General features: G+C 33.8%; 1 protein-coding gene across 1 annotated transcript; it reads right to left on the bottom strand.

Annotated features, from left to right (window-relative positions):
• Nucleotides 1–3,708: 3,708 nt before the first annotated feature.
• LOC130621335 (papilin-like) lies at nt 3,709–6,181 on the bottom strand. The gene is made up of 5 exons (XM_057436630.1): nt 6,025–6,181; nt 5,679–5,928; nt 5,272–5,375; nt 4,486–4,536; nt 3,709–4,406 (listed from the first exon to the last, which is right to left on the bottom strand). The coding sequence occupies exons 1-5, from the start codon at nt 6,179–6,181 to the stop codon at nt 3,709–3,711; spliced, it is 1,260 nt and encodes a 419-aa protein (XP_057292613.1).
• Nucleotides 6,182–19,641: the final 13,460 nt, after the last annotated feature.

Genomic DNA, 19,641 nt, shown 5'->3' with positions numbered 1-19,641 from the left:
AATCAATCTATTGCTTCCATCTGGGTCCGTGAAAAAGTTAATTACTTTAATTGCTGTGATCTGATTGGTTAATTTTGATCCTCTAATTATCTCTTCAAATAATAAATAGCCAAAGATGATTACAATCATTGCCCGTCGATGACAGAATAGAATAAACTGGCTTTTTCATGACATGATAATATTTATATTATTCAAACAAAGGCTTGTCTTTATAAAAAGTAGGACTTTCAAAATGGCGATCCTCCATGATTGCACAATCCCATAGTTTCAGTTTTCTTGAGATACAAATCAAACCCGTAAAGCTATGACGAATTCGTTGTATTTTATATTGAAGAAGAACTAGTTTGTTCATCACTAACATACTGCTTGGCAGTAAGCGGGATTCGACCCGCGGTCCCCAGAACTGGGAGCCGCAGACTACGTGCGGCAATATGTTAGTGATGAACCCAGATAGCTTATCCGGTTGGTATGTATACATAGGTAAAAATTTATCATAGCACATCCGTATTTCATTCTTAACAGAGAATGCTTCACTCCGATCAGACCTCTGATCATGACCAGCGAGCTGCAAATTACTTTCACGATATTTTCAATGCAAAATACTTAATGTCAAAAAGATTTTCTGATTTCTGTTGGTGGAGTCAAATTAACGCATGTCATTTTCCAGCAAAATATTATGTCCATACTTAACGTGATGCAGAAAATGACAAAGTGAAAAATGAATTATTACCTGTGCCTATTAACTAAAATATAAGGTTCAATTTTCCCCTTTTTACCTTGGGTTTTAATATTGGCAAAACACGCAGAATAGGCGACAAACAAGCAGTCGCGCATAATTAATAATCCGCATCCAACTAAATTTATGCGTGGCCAAGAAAAGTGAAAAGTGATAATTTTACGATGGTTGTGCATAAATCTACAAATCCCCGGATACTATTCAGCTGGTGTAGAACTAAAATTAGTACAAAAGAAAGAAAGTCGATAGATGTTCATATTTTACATGGCTAGACTTGCAAATATCGAGATATACAGCGCGCCATCTCCCTAATTTCCCTCACATCCCTTGGATTTTACCCGGGGCTATGGTTACATTCACTCGCCCATATTGAATCGCTGCCAATGGAAACCGAACCCCGGTCTCCCGCACAAAGTCCAAGAGTTATAACCACAAGCTGCGACACTCCAGGGCTAAGATAAAGATTGGACTCGTGTTAAAACTTGCATAAAAACGCTAATAGATGCCGAAACACTATATTAAAAATACATGCCAAAACACAGCCAATATTCCATAAACGTTGGTAAAAACTCCTTTCGACTTGCTCGTGTTAAACAACTCTTGAGAATTTCTGTGCGTCATTTTACCCACAAACTTTGAATGCATGAATGACTACCCAGTTTTATCTTTTAGTAGAGAAAATCTGATAAATTATGTAGATCACATTTTTCGTTTGTTTATCAACTTTTGTACACCGTCTTTCACACAATGCTTCGGTGGCTAGCTAGCTATCTATCATAACATAGGTTCCTGTATATGTGGGGACATACGCTGAGACGTGTTTTCAATATCTTGAAAACCAAACACACTTCTGAATAATTTACATGGCTAGGTTTTTCTCAGAATTGCTTCTGTGAACATATTTATATAAGCATTGTCGTGATAAGACGCTGTTATGTCCTTTTAAATTTCATTTTTGTTAATTATTCAAAAAGGTTTGATTTTTTATTGCTACAAATGAAGCTCAAAGCATAAAACTTTACAAAGAGATGCACGAAACGCTACTCAATCACTCGTACTGCCCCGTTTGTAGCTGGTTCTAGTTTGTTTCCATTTCGGTAATCATTATACAACAAGTGAATTAACAAGTAAATTAAAAGAAGAAAATTTTCTCCACTACACTAACCAACTAATCATTTCTAAAGTGCTTTACTCTCCCATTTGATTGCAGTCTCCCTTTCCCTCGTTAGGTTGCTTGGACTCGATAGCCCAGTATGGGTTTTCTTCGTAGTATCATCAGCTGTACAATAACATTTATTTGCTTTCTTATTTAAAGGTAGATTTTGTATTTTCATTTTTGTTTTAGGCTGGAAATACATTTCATTTCATTTTATTTCACACTTTCAACCATCGACAAACTTCAAAACAGCGATTGTCAAGTTTTCCCTACGAATGTTTCTCGCCTAATTTGCTGATGCACTAAGATACAAGTTATTTACAACTTTATTGGCTACAATAAGCACAATAAAAGCCAATGTGACATCCAATTATTAGCTTTTTTCGCGCTCTTTTTGTTAGGAGAAAGTGACTTCAATCATTTTTGCAGCAAAAGAGACTCAGACGAGCGAGACGATAGTATGATTTCATTGTTATTAAAAAAAACTAGAATTTGAATAGATCTCAATAGCTGCGAAATAAGATGCGTCTCCTTCTCTATTTCTATCCTTCTTTTGTAGAAACCGTGTATCTGTATTACAATGTGATGCATTGTGTAATATTGTTGCATTTCCATCGAGTAATTATGTTATTTTTCAGCCGCAATAGCTCGATGGTTTGATTTCGACTCAGGCTCGTCGTCAATTCGACGTCTGTTAAGGTGGTTTACCTTCAATTACCTTCATACGTACATACAATTCAACATACAGTTCATACAATTACCTTCATACGTACTATATTTACAAAGTGCAGAGCAATTGATCTCTTATTTTAACCTTCAATAAATTATTCATCATAATAATATCATATAAGTTTGTTTTTACGTCAACACATCATTTCTTCTTCGCAATTGGTAACATGGACACCATTTTTGTGTTAATTATTTAAACATTTTTTAGCATTTTTGTTCGCTTATCATTTCTAAAAAAGCAGTCAAACAACGAAGTGGAAAAATATAAAATCTACATGTTTCTCTGCAAATTCATTTAAACTTTTGAACTAAACAGATTTTTTGTTTTGTTTTTGTATAGAAAGCTGGTGAGCTTATGGAAACAGATTTTGTATTAAATTTTATTCATATAGATACAAAAAGAATCAAGTAAATAGGTAAATTTATACATTTTTTTTAACTTGATCAAGCGCTACCAATACTTGTTATATACATTCATTTTACTTTAAAATTACATCGTCTGCAAGTAGCAGCATATATTTTGTTTTTAATGTTAAAATAAGTTTAAACAACCAGGTGTAGAAAAGTACTTACATTTTGTAAAATCAGGCTCACTCTACTCTTCACTTTTAAAACAATCACCATCCAACAAGTACGAAAATATAAATCTAAAGGACTGGAGCCTATTACGAACAAGAGAAGGTTATTATGGAGGAAATATTTTTTTTTAATACGCATGTACAGAACAGGGTTATACACTAAATATAACGGCAATAATAAATGTCGAATATGACTGAGTAGAAATTATTAAGATTGAAAGACTGAATTCCGTTTTATTATTTTCAGCTAAAATCGCTACACTATTCGACAACCATAACTGCTAAGGATTAATTGTTAAGAAAATTAGCTACCCTCTATATCTTAGAAAGAGGAAAAGTTAAGCTACCCAATTGTACCAAACATTATACATCCAGGTATTTTTTAAAACCGCCAATTACATCTCAAATTGGCGAAAGCCAATTATTTGTTGACCAAAACAAATATCCTTTTAAGAAATGATGCTAGGTTAAGGGCTATTTACTGAAACAAACCAAGTGCAAAAAGAAAATCAACTTGAAATTACCTTTAGAACGTCTACACTTTTACTTTGAGTTATCCCATGAGTAACAGTACGAGTGGTGATGAAAAAATGAATAGTTGAAGCATCTAAACTGTTGCCATCAGTAGTAATGGTAATGGAAGCATGTGTGGTTGAGGAATCTAAACTGTTACCATCAGTAGTACCGATAGTGGAAACATGTGTGGTTGAGGCATCTAAACTGTTGCCATCAGTAGTACTGGTAGTGGAAACATGTGTGGTTGAGGTATCTAAACTGTTGCCATGAGTAGTACCAATAGTGGAAGCATGTGTGGTTAAGGCATTTAAACTGCTGCCATCAGTAGTACTGGTAGTGGAAGCATGTGTGGTTGAGGTATTTAAACTGCTGCCATCAGTAGTACTGGTGGCGGAAGCGTGTGTGGTTGAGGAATCTAAACTGCTGCCATCAGTAGTACTGGTAGTGGAAGCGTGTATGGTTGAAGAATCTAAACTGTTACCATCAGTAGTACCGGTATTGGAAGCATGTGTGGTTGAGGCATCTAAACTGTTGCCATCAGTAGTACCGGTAGTTGAAACATGCCTGGTTGAGAAATCTAAGCTGTTGCCATCAGTAGTACCGGTAGTGGAGAGATGTGCAGTTGAGGCATCTAAACCGTTGTCATCAGTAGCAATATGACTGGTAGTGAAAGCGGGTGTGGTTGAAGTACCTAAACAGAGTGTATTTTTATACTTTTTAGCTAAATAGAAAGCACTTTCAAAACTGTTTGGCTGCTTGCCTTGACAAACCACCACACACAAGAATAAAATTATCTTCCTCATTCTGATTTTGCGCTAATTCTAAAAAAAGAACTTGAACTAACTTGTTAATTACGTATTTTTATTAACAAACATTTTACTTCAACCAATAACAATTTTTATCTCTCTGCCTGTACTTTATTACCCAGTTTTTAAAAATATTTTAAGGACGTCCTTAAGGCTGAGCAATCAATTCAGTATCGTTTTCGTTTTCACTTTCACTGTGGTCCGTGTTGACAGAAAAGGAGAGATGTTCTTCTTCTTATTATTATTAATAACAATTTGTTTTACATTGACGTGTAAAAAATATTCTAGCTTCTCGGAAAAAAGTCGCTGATTGAAGTCATTGAAGAAGGCAATTAATTTAGTTAATTTGACTTCTTTGCTTGCATACCATCATCCTGAAATAAAGGGTGACTATAGCTTGTATTTTTAAGGTCGTATATATGGCAAGGAAGTGGTACGCCAGAAAATTCGGGAAAAAACAACAAAAACAAACAGCAAAATGCTAGTCTGCCTGTGAAATGAAACTCAATCCATTAATATATGGTTTGCATAACATACAAGGGCAACTTTCTGGATTTCATTTCTTAATTTTTGACTTAAACTCTTGTAATGTTTCAGATGTTTTTATATTTGATGGTATCATCTGCCACAATTTTGGCGCGAAATTTGAGACAGTTTCAGCGTCATAAGTAGACGTTTTTGCTGTGCGATAGCAAAGTTCTCTTTCATTTCTCAAATTATAAGTGCTACTACGGAACAGAAAATTATCACCTATTATATCAAGCGAGAGTTTATTTTTAGCTTTATATATTTCTATAGCTAGTGTTACAATATTTTTTTCGTGTATCGTTTTTGATTTCTCTGTGTAACAGTTCCTTAAATGTTGATGTATGGTCACAATAGGTTATTCGAAGTGCTCTTCATGCAGATTATTAATTCTGTTATTTAATGTTCTATTGTGGAACATCCATATCAAAGGACAGTAACTGAATTGAGAGGTAACAAAAGCCTTCATAATAACTCTTCTTCTTTGAGTATCCATGTAAGGTGCAACACGCGCTAACGCATGTAGTTTTTAGTTGGTTCTTTGACATAAGTCCGTTATATGGAAATCAAATTTTAATTTCCGATCAATTTTTATCCCTAACAGTTTTTGTTGGTCACTGTTTTCAATGTACGTGTCTCCAACGACAGCTTTTGTATCAAGTGGTAAGCTAAAAAGAAGATGGCTCTTTGCTTTATTGCCTTTCATATCGTTTTCAGCAAACCATATAAACATTCTTTTTGCTATTTTTTTAAGGTCTTCTACCACTTGATTTTTATCAGACCTATACGTATATGGGGTGTTGTCATCTGCGTAGCTAGCTATATCAGTTTCAATCGTTATCAGAAATAAATCTATCAGGAAAACTTTGAAGAGCAGTGGGCCTAAAATAGACCCGTGTGGCACACCAAATAAGATGTCCAGTAACGTACAAAATGAGTTCTTTATTTTAACTCTTTGTTTCCGGTCAGTTAATTAGCTATGTATTAATCTCAAAGCATCCTTGTCAAACCCATAAGCGTGCAATTTAGCAATAACTAAATCGTAATTTATCCAGGCAAAAGCTTTAGACAAGTCTGTCAATAACGCTGCGTAAGATCCTTTATCATCTATGCTTTTTTCACACCTTTCGATCATTGCTATATGACATTACTGCGTACTAAAACCTCTCCGAAAACCCCACTGCTGCTTGTTAAAAATAGGTTGAAAAAAAGCTTCAATTTGTTCGTATAAGCATTTTTCGAATATCTTAGAGATGTTAGGCAGTATCCGGTGGTAGCTACACTTGTCCGTACGGTCCTCCTTTTTGAATACTGCAATGATGTCTGCGATTTTAAGATTTTTTGGAAAATTTGGATTGGTCGATGTTATAACTTATGCTATTGCACAAAACATTTCCAAAAATGTCAGAATTTCCCTGCATTATTTTCGTTGGAATGTCAGACTGCTGTGTAGTTTTATTTTTAGCTATCCAAATCTTTAATTTTTTTTGTAACATCAGATAGGCTGACTCGTCTAAAAGAAAGCTTTTTATCATACTCGTCATAGAACTGTTTGATTTTGACAACACCTGGATGATTAGCAAATTTCGTTAACAAGGTCTCAATAGATTTATCATTAAAAATATTATCATTTTGTGGATGTTCATTTAGCTCGATTCTAAGATTGGGAACACGGTTGCAAAAATAATCATTGAAAATCGATGCTATTTCAAGATCATCAGTGATAGTTTTTTCATTTTTAACTAATTTTATCAGCTCTTTGTTTTTGACTTTCTCATGAAAGCAAGGCTTAACTGTGTTCCGGATTTTTTTATTATCTGTAACACTTTTAATCTCTAAATTGTTATAGTAGATTTCTTTACTTTTTCGTAATAGTTTGACACATTTATTTCTTTGTTTTTTAAAAGCAGTTTCATTTTCATCGCTTTTGTTTTTTAATTATTTATTTCTTAATCTCGATCTAGCCATGATTGCCTTATTTAACTCTTTATTCATAAAAGGTGCTTGGTTGGTTCTCAAATATTTCGTTTTCTTTGGAGCATGTATATTAAGAGTGTTCATGACTTTGTTTAAAGATCCTTCAAGATCAATACCTAAGAAATCTGTTTCATTTAACGATTTAAAAAGGTCACCCCGGAAAGTTTCATGGTCAAATTTTTTGTAGTCCCTATATTGTTGTATGTTCGGTTTACCCTTTTTTAAATTTAGTCATCTTGTGGAAGTCAGATAAGCCTGTTTCCACAACATTAGTGTGTTGAAAGCTTGATGATTTGTTAGTAAGGATCAAGTCGATGCAAGTTGGGTTGCATTGGCTTTTAAAACAAGTAGGCTCAATGTTAGGCAAACCATACATTTTTGCAAAATCAGCATTGAAATCACCGATGACAAGAAGATTGTCATAAGTAGCAGATTGTTCAGGAAGTTCCTCTTCAATATATTGCAAAATTTTTTTTAAATTTTGTTTATGAGGGTTATATACGCAACAGAGGAGCAACTTTAGTTTCCGCAGATTTAGTTCCACTAATAAGTATTCTGCATGATTTTGAAATTTACAGGTAGTGGTTCGAGATAGAATATCTTGCCGTACATACAGCAGAATACCGTCACCGAAACAGTCTCGGTCTAGCCTGTATGGTTTGGTATAGCCATTGATAAAAAAATGCGCTGTGGGAAAGGAGTTGTCGATTTTAGACTCTAAGACCATCAAGATGTCATGATTACCATCTACAGTAGCAGAAAGCATCTCAATTTTTTTTCTTATTGAGTTGATATTTATATGTCCAATAGCTACTTTATGAAGGTTTTTAATGCGCAAGTTTTTAATCTCGTATGAGCGTTTAACTCGCAGGGAATAGAATCAGAACTTGCAAAACACTGTGCTGGCTTAGAGTTGTTATGACTTTGTTCGCAAATATCAGAACACCGTGAGGATACATCACTATCGTTACTCTGATCATTGTGTAAAAATTTTGTAATTTGATTTTCATCCCCATTTTCAAAAACTTCTTTTTCAATTTCATTTGAAATGTTTAACGAGGGTAAAAATCAGATTCTGTTTAGACCATCAACAAAATTTAAAGCCAAACGGGCCAAACCCTTACTATTCAAGTGAAGTTTACCTTGGTTGAGACAGTCTTGTTTCATATTGCTGTTATCAATAAATACTAAGTTTTTCGATTGACATAGACTTTCAATTCTTTGATTTGTGTCACTAATTTGTTTATTATAGTTGCCATCATATCTATTTACGATTCCAGAAATAAGGATTTCTATTTTCTTATTTTTATCGATTTCGCGAATTGTGTGGATAACATTTCTCAGCTTTCTTACTGTGCTAAATCCGTTCGTAATGTTATTAGTTCCGGAGTGAATAATGTTTGCAGCCGGAAGTTTTCGTGAGTATGGCTTAACATGATCGACAGTATCTTCAGTTGCAGCACGAGGCTGACAACAAATTCTAACAGAGTCTGTCTTTGATACTCCGTATGGTCGTATATGTTTTACGATTGAATCACCTACCACAATAATATTTTTCCTTTCGTTTGATGTTTTAACATATTTGAACATAAGACAATTTTTCTATGAATTGGAAAAAAATTCTAAACAATGCTCTTTCTAAATGTGACAATGTTATTGTTCTGGGTGATATTAAAATAGATTTTTATAATCCAATTGATAGTGGCTATGAGCAGATGCAGTCACTTATTGATATTTTCAATCTCAAAAACCTGATTAAAGATAAAACATGCTTTGCAGGAGCAGAAAGCTGTTCAATTGATGTCTTATTGACAAACAGATATAGGTCTTTTCAAAATAGTTCAGCGTTTGAAACAGGGTTAAGTGACCATCATTTAATGATAACTACATTTTTTAAAATGCATCTAGCCCGTTTACAGCCAAAGAAAATATTCTATAGAAACTATAAAAATTTCGATGAAAGACGTTTTTGGCTGATGTGAAAGCTGTGCTGACTTTTGTTGTCACACTGCCGATCCTGATTTGAACTAAGAAAATCTTCAAGTAATTTTTAGAAATATAGTAGATAAACATGCCCCTTTGAAGCAGAAAACATTGCGTGGAAACGATGCTCCCTTCATGAATAAAGAATAAAGGCTATATACGCTAGGTCAAGGTTTAAAAATAAATATAACAATGACAAAACTGAGGAAAACAATGCCAATTATAAAAGACAAGGAAACAAATGCGTAAAACTTCGAAATATAGCGGTTAAGAAATGTTTTAAAAAAATAACACAGGCCGGAGCGGTTGAAAATAAAAGATTTTTTTAAAGTTATGAAACATTTTGTAACCAATAAAAATTCCTTAAGTAATGCAAATATTACGATAATCCAAAACAATAATTTAATTACAGATGAAAATGAAGTGGCGTATAGCCACTTCATAAATATTGTTGAAAATAGCAGTGGTATTAAACCTACCTCTACTACCCCTACCTCTACCTACCGCTATTGATTTTAAATCATTTGCAGATAAGAAAAAGTTGATTGAGAAAATTTTAAAAACCTATAAAAATCATCCAAGTATCCTAAAGATAAAAGAAAATATTGAAAATGTGTCTGAAAATTTTCAATTTAAGGAAATAGCTGATGAAGAAATCAAAAAAGTATTTAAAGAAATAAACACTAAAGCGTCTGCTGGCGAAGATAAGATACCGCCAAAACTTGCAAAACTAGCTAATGAGCACTTAATATTGCCCCTCAAAACTGCCTTAAATAGTAGCATCCGTGCCAGTTTTTTCCCAACTAAAGCTAAGCGTGCGGTTGATACACCAATTGACAAGGGAAGCAAGGAAAAGTACAGTCCCAATAATTTTATACCTATTAGTGTACTAAATTTTTTCTCTAAGTTTTATGAAGTAATAATCAAAGAGCAAATAATGTCTTTCATGAAAAAAATCTTTCTGTGTACTTATCTGCTTACAGGAAAAACTACAGCACCAATCACGTATTGATACGCCTATTAAAGGATTGGAAAAAAAACTGAATCTGAATTATGTGGTTGGTTCAATATTAATGGACTTATCAAAAGCTTTTGACTGTTTTCCCCACGATCTATTTATAGCCAAAGTTCATGCTTACGGTTTTGTAAAATCTTTTGAGTATATTCTATCGTATCTTACAAACAGAGAACAACCCACACGAGTAAATGCGAAGTATAGTGTACTTGAAATAATTTTTTCAGGTTTGCCTTAGGGTTCTGTGTTGGGCCCAATTATTTTTAGTATATTTATGAATGATTTATTTGATTTTATTGTAAATAGTGACCTACATAAATAAGGAGACGGCATTACGATATCAACTTATTTAAACACTATTAAAAATCTCATTAAGAAAGGGAATCCGAAATAGCCCTTTTTTGTTTAAATAGTGGCAAAATGATAGCAAATCCAAACAAATTTCATTCAATCCTTTTATCAAGAGCCAAAATTGATAACTCGAAGCTTGAAATAAACATTGGCGATAGAGTCATACAATCAGAAAGGTCCGTAAAACTTTTAGGAGTAACAATTGATGATAAATTAAATTTCAACTTGCATATTAGTAATCTTTGTCGAAAAGCCTCAGCCCAGTTGAATGCATTATTTAGATTTAAAAATGTATTGTCTTTGCAAATAAGATCTCGTTCAGCACAAAGCTTCGAAATCTCTTTTGAAAATTGAAAAACTCTACAATAGGGCTTTAAGTTTTATTCATGATCACCCAAGACCAGTTGATTGCTTCCCACATAAACATTATATGGAATTACAAAGTCACAGACATTTATGTATAGAAATATTTAAAATTCTGAGAAACATCAGTCCTTCCTTCATGAAAGATATTTTCCTTTTTGAGGAAACTGATAGGCCAGTAAGAAGTCAAAACATGAACAACCTAAAAACCATCAGTGTAAGAATAAGCACCTTTGGTCTATACAGTTTGCGATGTTTAGCCCCAAAAGTTTGGAATAAACTTCCTTTTCAAGCGAAAAGTTGTGAAGATCTAGTTAAATTTAATCAAATTATCAAAAAATGGAATGGCTCTCACTGCTCATGCACAGAGTGTCCGCAATTGATTCCATAACTTGTTAATCAATACGAAAATGGGAGAGGGGGAATGTTTATCTTTTTATTTATTATTTATTCATTATTTATTTATTATAGTTTTCATCTAAATTGTAAATATATAAAAATATTTGGTCGGTTTTGATTAGTTTTTTGCAAAATTTCATTTTTTTAAAAAATTATCTCTATAATAATAGCCGTATTCTGTGAGCTCAAAATGGTTGCGCGCAGCTTTTTTCGGAAAATTATCGCGGAGCCCGATATTTACGGACCTCCGTTTTTCGGTTGGACGCAGCTTAATTTCGGAATAATTTCGGAATTACGCCAGAACCGGATAAACAACGGAAACATGCTCGAAGGCCATTTTGTTTTGAAAATGATGTTGTCTGGCTTGTAAATCTCCTTTTGACCTTTTTCTCTTTCAAATACTTTGTATCTATAGGAATATTTATTTTGATGTTTTCACATGTTGAGATTGTCACGTTCTCTAGCAAGTATAAATCTTAAACAAACCAATTTTCAGACTCTAGCTACGAGCGTAGATTTCAAGGCAGCATTCTGCTAGGGAGCTATAGGTAGCTAGCCTTATTTATTCCCATTCTTTTGATGTTTTTATTCAGTTTGGGATATCAATATTTATTTTTATGTTTTGGTTGTGGCTAACTCTTCATAGCTATCTCTGGCTAAAGAGTGAAAGTAGCCAAATGAAGTTTTTAGCTAGCTACAACAAAATTCTTATGCTAAATGCAGTTAGGTAGCTACACCTTTTATTACTGTCATGAAAACTTATTCTGCCAAATTAAATGCTTGAGTGATATTTTAACTAGACGGGATAACGACAAATTCTTTGCTGTGTTTTTATTTCAACCGCAGCTGCGATAATTTGTTTTTGGAAAAGGGTATTATGCCTATATGCCCGTTCAAGTCTGTTTAACTGTACTAACCGATCAGCCATGTGTTAACAATGGACTGTTTCTTGTGTTTTTATTTAAACAGACGCTGCAATGAAGTGTTTTTTAAAAGGGTATTATCCCTATGGCCTCTATGACACCGTTTAATTGCACTAAGCGCTAAGCCTGGTGTCACGATTAATTTTTTAACTTTCACAAAATCTGATTCCGCAAAATAAAATAATAGTGACCGATTGTTTTTGCTATGATTGGGTAAGAATGGTTTGTAAACTCTGTTTTTATTTTAGCTATCGTTGCGGAAAAGTTATTTGAAAAATATGTTACAATCGCAACGCTATAATGGTGTATGCGCTTCACGTGATTTACGACATAATGTATACCTTTACTAAAGCGCTCTACCTAATCGTGTGACACAGTTTACGGCTCTTATTAAGCGCTCCACAGAGTATTTAACGCCGTGTCACACCTTGACTTGTGGCTTACCCCAGCGATTCGACGCCGGGTTTTTCCAGCTATCTCTATAATAATAGCTGTATCTGTCTGTCTCTGCGCAAGATGGCACCTCAAGTAGCGAGACATACGAAATGGGGTATATAAAGGACGGGCGACCCCGTGGATTTTTCTACGGGTTAACGACTATCTCTTTAATAATAGCCGCCGTCTGTCTGTGTGTCCGCGAAAGGCGCGTCCTGTTACGAAAACACGAAATTCGATATATAAAGGACTGTTTTGTTTTGTAGGATTGTTCCACAGGTTAACGACTAGTTGTGTATGATAACCGACGGTAAATAAATTAAATGAATAAATCAATCAAATCAAGGTTTTTGTGTTCGTCGTGTGTACTTTTTTTGACGTCGTTAACATTTTTTTGATTTTTCTTTCGAGTTAATTGATCATTTGAATTCGACTCCGTTGCCATAGTAATATTATTCTGTGAAGGCGTCTGTGCATTTTTTGTGATATAATTTTCATCAGTATCTTTTAAGAACAAACGCAGGATTTCGTCCTTAGAACTCAACTGCTCCCTCAGAAATTGAATTTCCTTCAATAGCTGATCAATAAGAACTTCATTCCTTCCGTTTATGGTAAATTTCAAGCTTCAGTTCTCGTTTTTCTGATTCCAACAACTTTTTGTTAATTACTTTGTCAGTCGAGCTGATGAAATTTGCTGTATTAACTAAAGTGGGTGACATACTTTGTTCAGTGAAGTCCATTGGATTCTTTTCAAGATTGTCTATAACTTCTTCGATGTTAATACTGTCGGTGGATTCGTTCGATGTTACCTCCATCCTGTGTGGTGTGCAGGGTTGAGTGCACGCTCTTGACGCTATTGGTGAATAGCGCGAAATTTATAAGTACACCGAGCAATGTGCACTAAATAAGTAGCGCACATAGTGTTAGCCCTTAAGGGCAATCATAATTATGCTCATTATAATGTTCCGATCTCATATTTATTCATGCGGTATTCAAGCAGTTTTACATATTTGAATCACTTGCAAAAATTGTTACTTATTTCAAAGTTTATGTTTCAAGTTTTGTCGCCATTACTAACTTTTGGAGAAAAGTTGTCTTGCAAAGTACAATTTGTTATCAAGAAACTATTACCAATAAACCAGCCGGCAGGAAGTTCTACGACGTATTTGCTTTAGTTCTCCAATTGCGCGGAAAAAGTGCTTACGTTATTGAGAATTAGTTATTTTTTATTGACAAAAGAAAAGACAAAAACGAAATATAAAAGTAGAAAAATGAGTTTAAGTTTGTAAATACTTTATTTATGAAACCTTAATGGAACGTAAAAATCAATAAACGCAACTATTTTTGATTTATTTATTTTTTTAAAAGAATTTTAGCCTGTTGAAACCCCTTGTGAGCGAATAAAAATCTAGGTTTACAAAATTACAGATCACAAAAAAGATAAGAAACAACTGTTGTAACTTGGCACTGACGAAACCAACTGAACATTAAATAATAATGCAAAATGAGTTATTTGTAAAAATACTTTATCTTTGTAACTTTCGTATCATTCAACTGGGTAGTTCTGTTATCAACACTTATAATATTATAATTTACGTACCGCTACACTAGCTGGTACCCTTTTTTGCTTCACTAGCCTCGTTAGTAAAAACGGCGAAGCTTAAGCCTTAAAACAGTAAAAGCAGGTTTAAACAGGTGAATAAAATATTAAACGCCTCGCTTCGGAATAACCAAAATATGGATATTAAAAATGGCGTGTGTTAGAATCGATTAAATGCGCGTTCTTTTGTTAAATGAATTAATTGTAACTAACATTGGATTTAAATTGAAAAATTGCAAAATGGTAATATATTACCTAAATTAAGTCATCATTGTTTTAAGGCGACCTTATGGGCAAAATCTTTTTGTTATTTCAACAACCCTTGAAAATTGAGACACATTATTACGTGGATATAGAAGGATGCCATTGAGTAAATAAATAAATAAATAAATAAATAGATTGTCAAATGATACTTACTACTCCACAACCGAAGGAAACTTTGATCTATCAATTTATTATTCGTAACTCTAGCCACATGAACAGAAACATAAGGTATATCAGAACTTTAATATATTTTATTTAATATACGACTGCTTTAGAATTATTTTCACCGTGTTTGACAATAACTGGGAGAAAAAAATTTTTACTTCTCTTAATTCTAGTTTAAAAAGTAATTTGAATGTGAAATTCACTAAGTTGAAAGTATTAGCAGTTTTTATTGACATGAAAAACTGAATCGAGGTTCATATTTATATTTAACTGTTCTTTTTAAAACCTCGTGACAAATTCTTAATTCGAAATAAATAAATGCTCTTCATGGTTTTAAAATGTTTAAGGTGTATAAATTTTAAGGTGTATAAATTTTTAATATGTGCATATAGTTTCGCAGTGGCTGCACGAATAAGCGACCATGCATCTACACATGCGCATTATTTTAGCATAGTACATAATTTTCTCTAAATCGCCAAAATTCGTCGCAGCAGTTGGAATAAGCTCAACTACCACGGCGATTGGAAATTTATCAACCAGTCAGATTTAAACACACAATTTTATAAACCAAAGCTGATTGGAAAAAAAGTTTAACTTTTTGTGTGCAATATTATATGTGATCATTGAATCTATATTATAATACCTGTATACGTCTGTCTGTCACGCAAAATGATACCACAGTAGCGAGATGCACGAAATGCGGTTAATAAAGGACAGGTGGACCCAACTAGTATCTTATTATAGGTATAATATTAAGTACTAGTCGTTAGCCCGTGGAAAATCCACGGGTTCGCCCGTCCTTTTTATACCGCATTGCGACGTCCAAGAGATGTTGGTTGAACAAACAATGACTTACTAGGAAATGATAAGAACTACGAATCGTTCAAATACATTGTAGGACTTATTGAACCGCATATCACACTAAGTAACTATATCATTGGAACTAGTATAATGAGATTTTCGCTCTTTGAAATTGTAATTTTGGGTATCTGAAAGAGCTATATTATATATCATTGAAATGCTGTAAAAACCACCATCGAGAGAATGGTTGCAGATAACTGGAACATTTCTATTAAGATAAAACTTTTAAATTGTTTAGAAGAAAAGTTTATTCAAATATGACCTCCCCCAGTACTGGTTCAGAATAACTGGTATCTGCAAAAGATTTTATTCGTTTCGATTCATGTGTTTCTTGGTGTTAATAATTTTGAGTTTAAATTCTATATAATGAAACCATATCCCACTTGAACTTGAATTTATCTCAAAAACTCAGCACTGTTTTAACACGCGCATTGGTTTTAGACAAGTACATTTTTAAAAATTAATAAAAAACGTTTTCATTCTACCTCGATTAAGGGAGTATGTAAACGTGGAGCTAGAATGTGGGTCATTTGGAGAGTCTTTTTACATGCATTGCATCACAAGTTGGGTAAAAGGCCCTGTAAGGGAAAGGGACATTGTGTAGGCAATGCAGCGTTATTATTATTATCATTCCGAATATTTATACAGGATATAGCCACTTCGGTGTTGGAAACACTATTATCAATGTGGGTCCTGTGTTCTGAATGTATACATTAAGTATACACCGGTGATACCTACCCAATTTCCCTCACATGGCATGGGTTGACCCGTAGCTGTGGTAAAGGCACTTGCTAAACATAGCCACGCTGTGGACCGAACCACAGACCTTGCGATTGCGAAACGAACTCCATTACCACAAGGCCACGCGCCACTAAATACCTGTTGTATACATTGAGAACACAGGACCCACATTGATAACAGTGTTTTCAACACTAAAAAGGTTGTGTTGTATAAATATTCGGAATGATAATAATAACAATAATAAAATAAATGAAAGTCTATGGACAACGTTGTTACAACTCAACTAGCTTTCGTTCATGTTTCTAACGTTTTAATAAGCAATAAAACCCTTTCAAGTCCACTCTCTTTATTTTTGTCAAATAAAACAAACAGTTCACAGCTTTTTAGACGCGCTCAAAATATACAATTCTTTCTTTTCCACCAGGATGACCATTTGAATTTTCTTCATAAACACACCAATTGATGATACAGTCTCCAGTAGCCGAAAATGTGAACGACTTGCACTCTTCTTGAAAACACTTGGCATAACATTCGCTCAAATTAACATTTTTCACTTTATATATAGGACAATGATCTGGGTATCGTCCAAAAGAAACTCGTTTCGAAAGCATTGCAAATGCGTCATTTCGAGTAACGGCTATGAAGAGAAAAGTAATACTATTAAATTGGCTTTTGGGTCTCTAGCCAAGCGACTAAAGAAATGCCCAACACAATTAGCACCTCAACGACCACTGTAATGTGACTCGATCATCAATTTATTTTTAATCAGCGCTGACTAAGGTATATTTTATAAATTCTGCTAAATTTTTAGCAGGTTTTAAAATACCCTTTTTTCGTCGAGACTCTTTTCGGTAAGAAAAAAACTTTCCAAAATATTGACTGAAATGAAGTTAAAAACACTTGGTCAATTTGACGTACTTTTAAAGAAAATGTCCATAATCTTGACATGTTGTACACTAGAATGTCTCCCTTCAATTTTATCAACATCTTTTGCAAAAATGTTACAAAGTTGAATCGTTTCACATTGTATACAATCTATCAGAATACAAAAATTAAGCCACACTGTTTGAAACTATAACTGCTAAGGGCTAGTTGTTAAGAAAATTAGCTACCCTCTATGTTTTAGAAAGAGGACAAGTTAAGCTACCCTACATTATAAAAAATTATCCATCTATGTCTTTTCCTGAAACATCAACTACATTTCAAATTGGCAAAAATCAATTATTTATCCACCAAAACAAGTATCCTTGTAAAAAATGATGCGTATGCCAGGGGCATTTTAATAAAGCAAGCTAAGTCTGCAAATAAGAACAATTTGAAATTACCTTTGATTGCTATCCTATTTGGTGTGTTGCTGTTGTGCACGTCTACACTTTTACTTTTAGCAATTTTGCTATGGGCAACAGTATGAGTGGTCATGGAAGAATGTACGGTTGAAGCATATGAACTGTAGCCATCAATGGTAGTATGACGTGTAGTGGAAGCATGCATTGTCGAAGTATCTAAACTGTGGCCATCAGTAGTAGTACGACTGGTAGTGGAAGCATTCATCATCGAAGTATCTAAACTGCTGTCAGTAGCAGTAGTATGTCTACCTGTGGTCTGCAAGGAATTGATAATGTTATAGGGAGTGGTAGATAGAGTACTGGTGTTGGTTGTTTCATTGCAAGCTTGTGTTTCTGTATTTGTACAACTACCAGAAACAGTGGATGTACATGCTTGTGTTCGGTTTTGTGTCGAATTAACACATTCTGACCAACTCGTCCATTCAGTATAATTTTGAACTGAAAGATAAAAGGCTTTGTCACAATTCTCTTGTTGGTGTTTTGCTTCTATTTATCAGCAATATAGTCAGCAATATATAATCAAATAGAACTATAAAAAGGTAAACACAGTATATGTTTATAAACGTAAAACTTTTGTAAGCATCGTTAGCCTCAGGGTTGCATATTTTAGGCATATTTAAAGCCTGACATTATGGCTCAGAAATAGCAACATACATTAGTGAGGCTTAAAAATGCTCTTTGGACATGTGAAATTTAAAATAGATTGGAATGTGCATCATTAATATTTAAATTATTATTATCATTTACTTATTAAACTTCAAAATAAATATTTAACAGGAGGCTCAAATAAGAATACGTCACGAAGGTAAGAACTGCAATAAAAGAAATTATAACAAACCTATTTGTGCCGGATCATATTCACAGATATAAGGGTACTTGTTCGTGCAAGGTTTTTTGAATATAAATGGCGACGCAGTAGATACAGCAAGACACACGCCAGAAGGTATGTCCCCTAAAATGGAAGAGTACTTCTTCTTTTTGGATTTATTTTCAATGGTGAACAAGTGAGCCTTTTGTTAAAAAATTTTCTTGTTTGTTTTGAAATGTGATTTTTTGTTTAATTTTGAATTTCACAAACAAAACGAAAGCAATTCTGTAGTATTTAGTCTTGAATCATGCGCTTAGTACCGCAGATGATAATTATGTACAAGCAAAATGTAACTTGATGTAACTTATACAACAATTGATGACAGTTGTAAAATTATGCAAAACGTCCGTCCGTCACAAACAAAACGAAAGCAATTCTGTAGTTTTATGTCTTGAATCATGCGGACGGACGGACGGACGGACGTGTCTGTCATGTGTCAAAAACTATGTTTTGTATTTTTTTGTTTATACTTTCAGCTGGATCAAATCGTGCGATAAAAGAAAAGAATTTCATTACTTAAAAGTTTTCCCATAACAAGTTTTAAAACAGCAGGCAAACCTTGTTACTAATTAATGTACGAAGAAAGTCATGGGCAATTCACCATACTAACACCAGCCTTTTTGGTTTGGTGTAGCACCAGGAGGAGGTGGTAAGGTGCCCCAAGACAATAAAGCTAAAATAAACTTTGCCTAACTGATAAATATTGGCACATTGTAGGTAGCCTTAAATCAAACAAGTAAAAAATTAATTTGATAACATCTTTAGGATAAAAAATGACATCACATATGCCTAAAATAGGCCTTTTTTATTTATTATTTTTTTATTTACATTCTATGTAATAAAATTAAGAACAAACCGTTTTGTGATATGCACAATAAATTTAAGAAAACTGTTTTGGTGCGACTGTGACAGGCATAGTGGGCATATTAATTTTTCTTTGACGTAGCCTTAAATTTGGTGTCTCATTTGCTCACTTCTGTGAAGTTACAACAGGACGCCAATACATTTTAGACTGACGTCAGTGTGTTTAATAAGATTAGTAAAAGCCCTAGTATTAAAGCCAAATAACTTGAAAACGAGGTGGTGACATCAGTTTTTTTTAATTGCACAGGTAACTTGAGACCACCTGTACCAATTCTCTAGATATGGATTTAATCAACTCATTTTAAAACAGCCGGGTTGTTGACGTCATCATAAAACCTTTAAACTCTAGTATGTTTCTAACCGTTCGTCAAAAGTAAATGAACCTGTAGCTGGAAACAAAAATCAAGAAGTGCATAGAAAGGACTGTGCGCTTTTGACGA

Source organism: Hydractinia symbiolongicarpus, chromosome 12 (assembly GCF_029227915.1).
Source record: "Hydractinia symbiolongicarpus strain clone_291-10 chromosome 12, HSymV2.1, whole genome shotgun sequence".
NCBI lineage: Eukaryota > Metazoa > Cnidaria > Hydrozoa > Anthoathecata > Hydractiniidae > Hydractinia > Hydractinia symbiolongicarpus.
The sequence above is the reverse complement of the archived record's forward strand: the minus strand, read 5'-3'. Positions and strand labels throughout refer to the sequence as shown.

Bases quoted from the DNA above. Each gene is read 5' to 3' on its own strand.
- LOC130621335 (XM_057436630.1), bottom strand. From the start codon at position 6,181: ATGATCGAAAGGTGTGAAAAAAGCATAGATGATAAAGGATCTTACGCA. The intron at 5,929-6,024 runs GCTAATTAACTG...GGTCTATTTTAG, and splicing joins TGCTTTGAGATTAATACATA to GCCCACTGCTCTTCAAAGTT. The intron at 4,537-5,271 runs GTGATAATTTTC...TTCTTTTTTTAG, and splicing joins ACTCTCGCTTGATATAATAG to AATTAGCGCAAAATCAGAAT.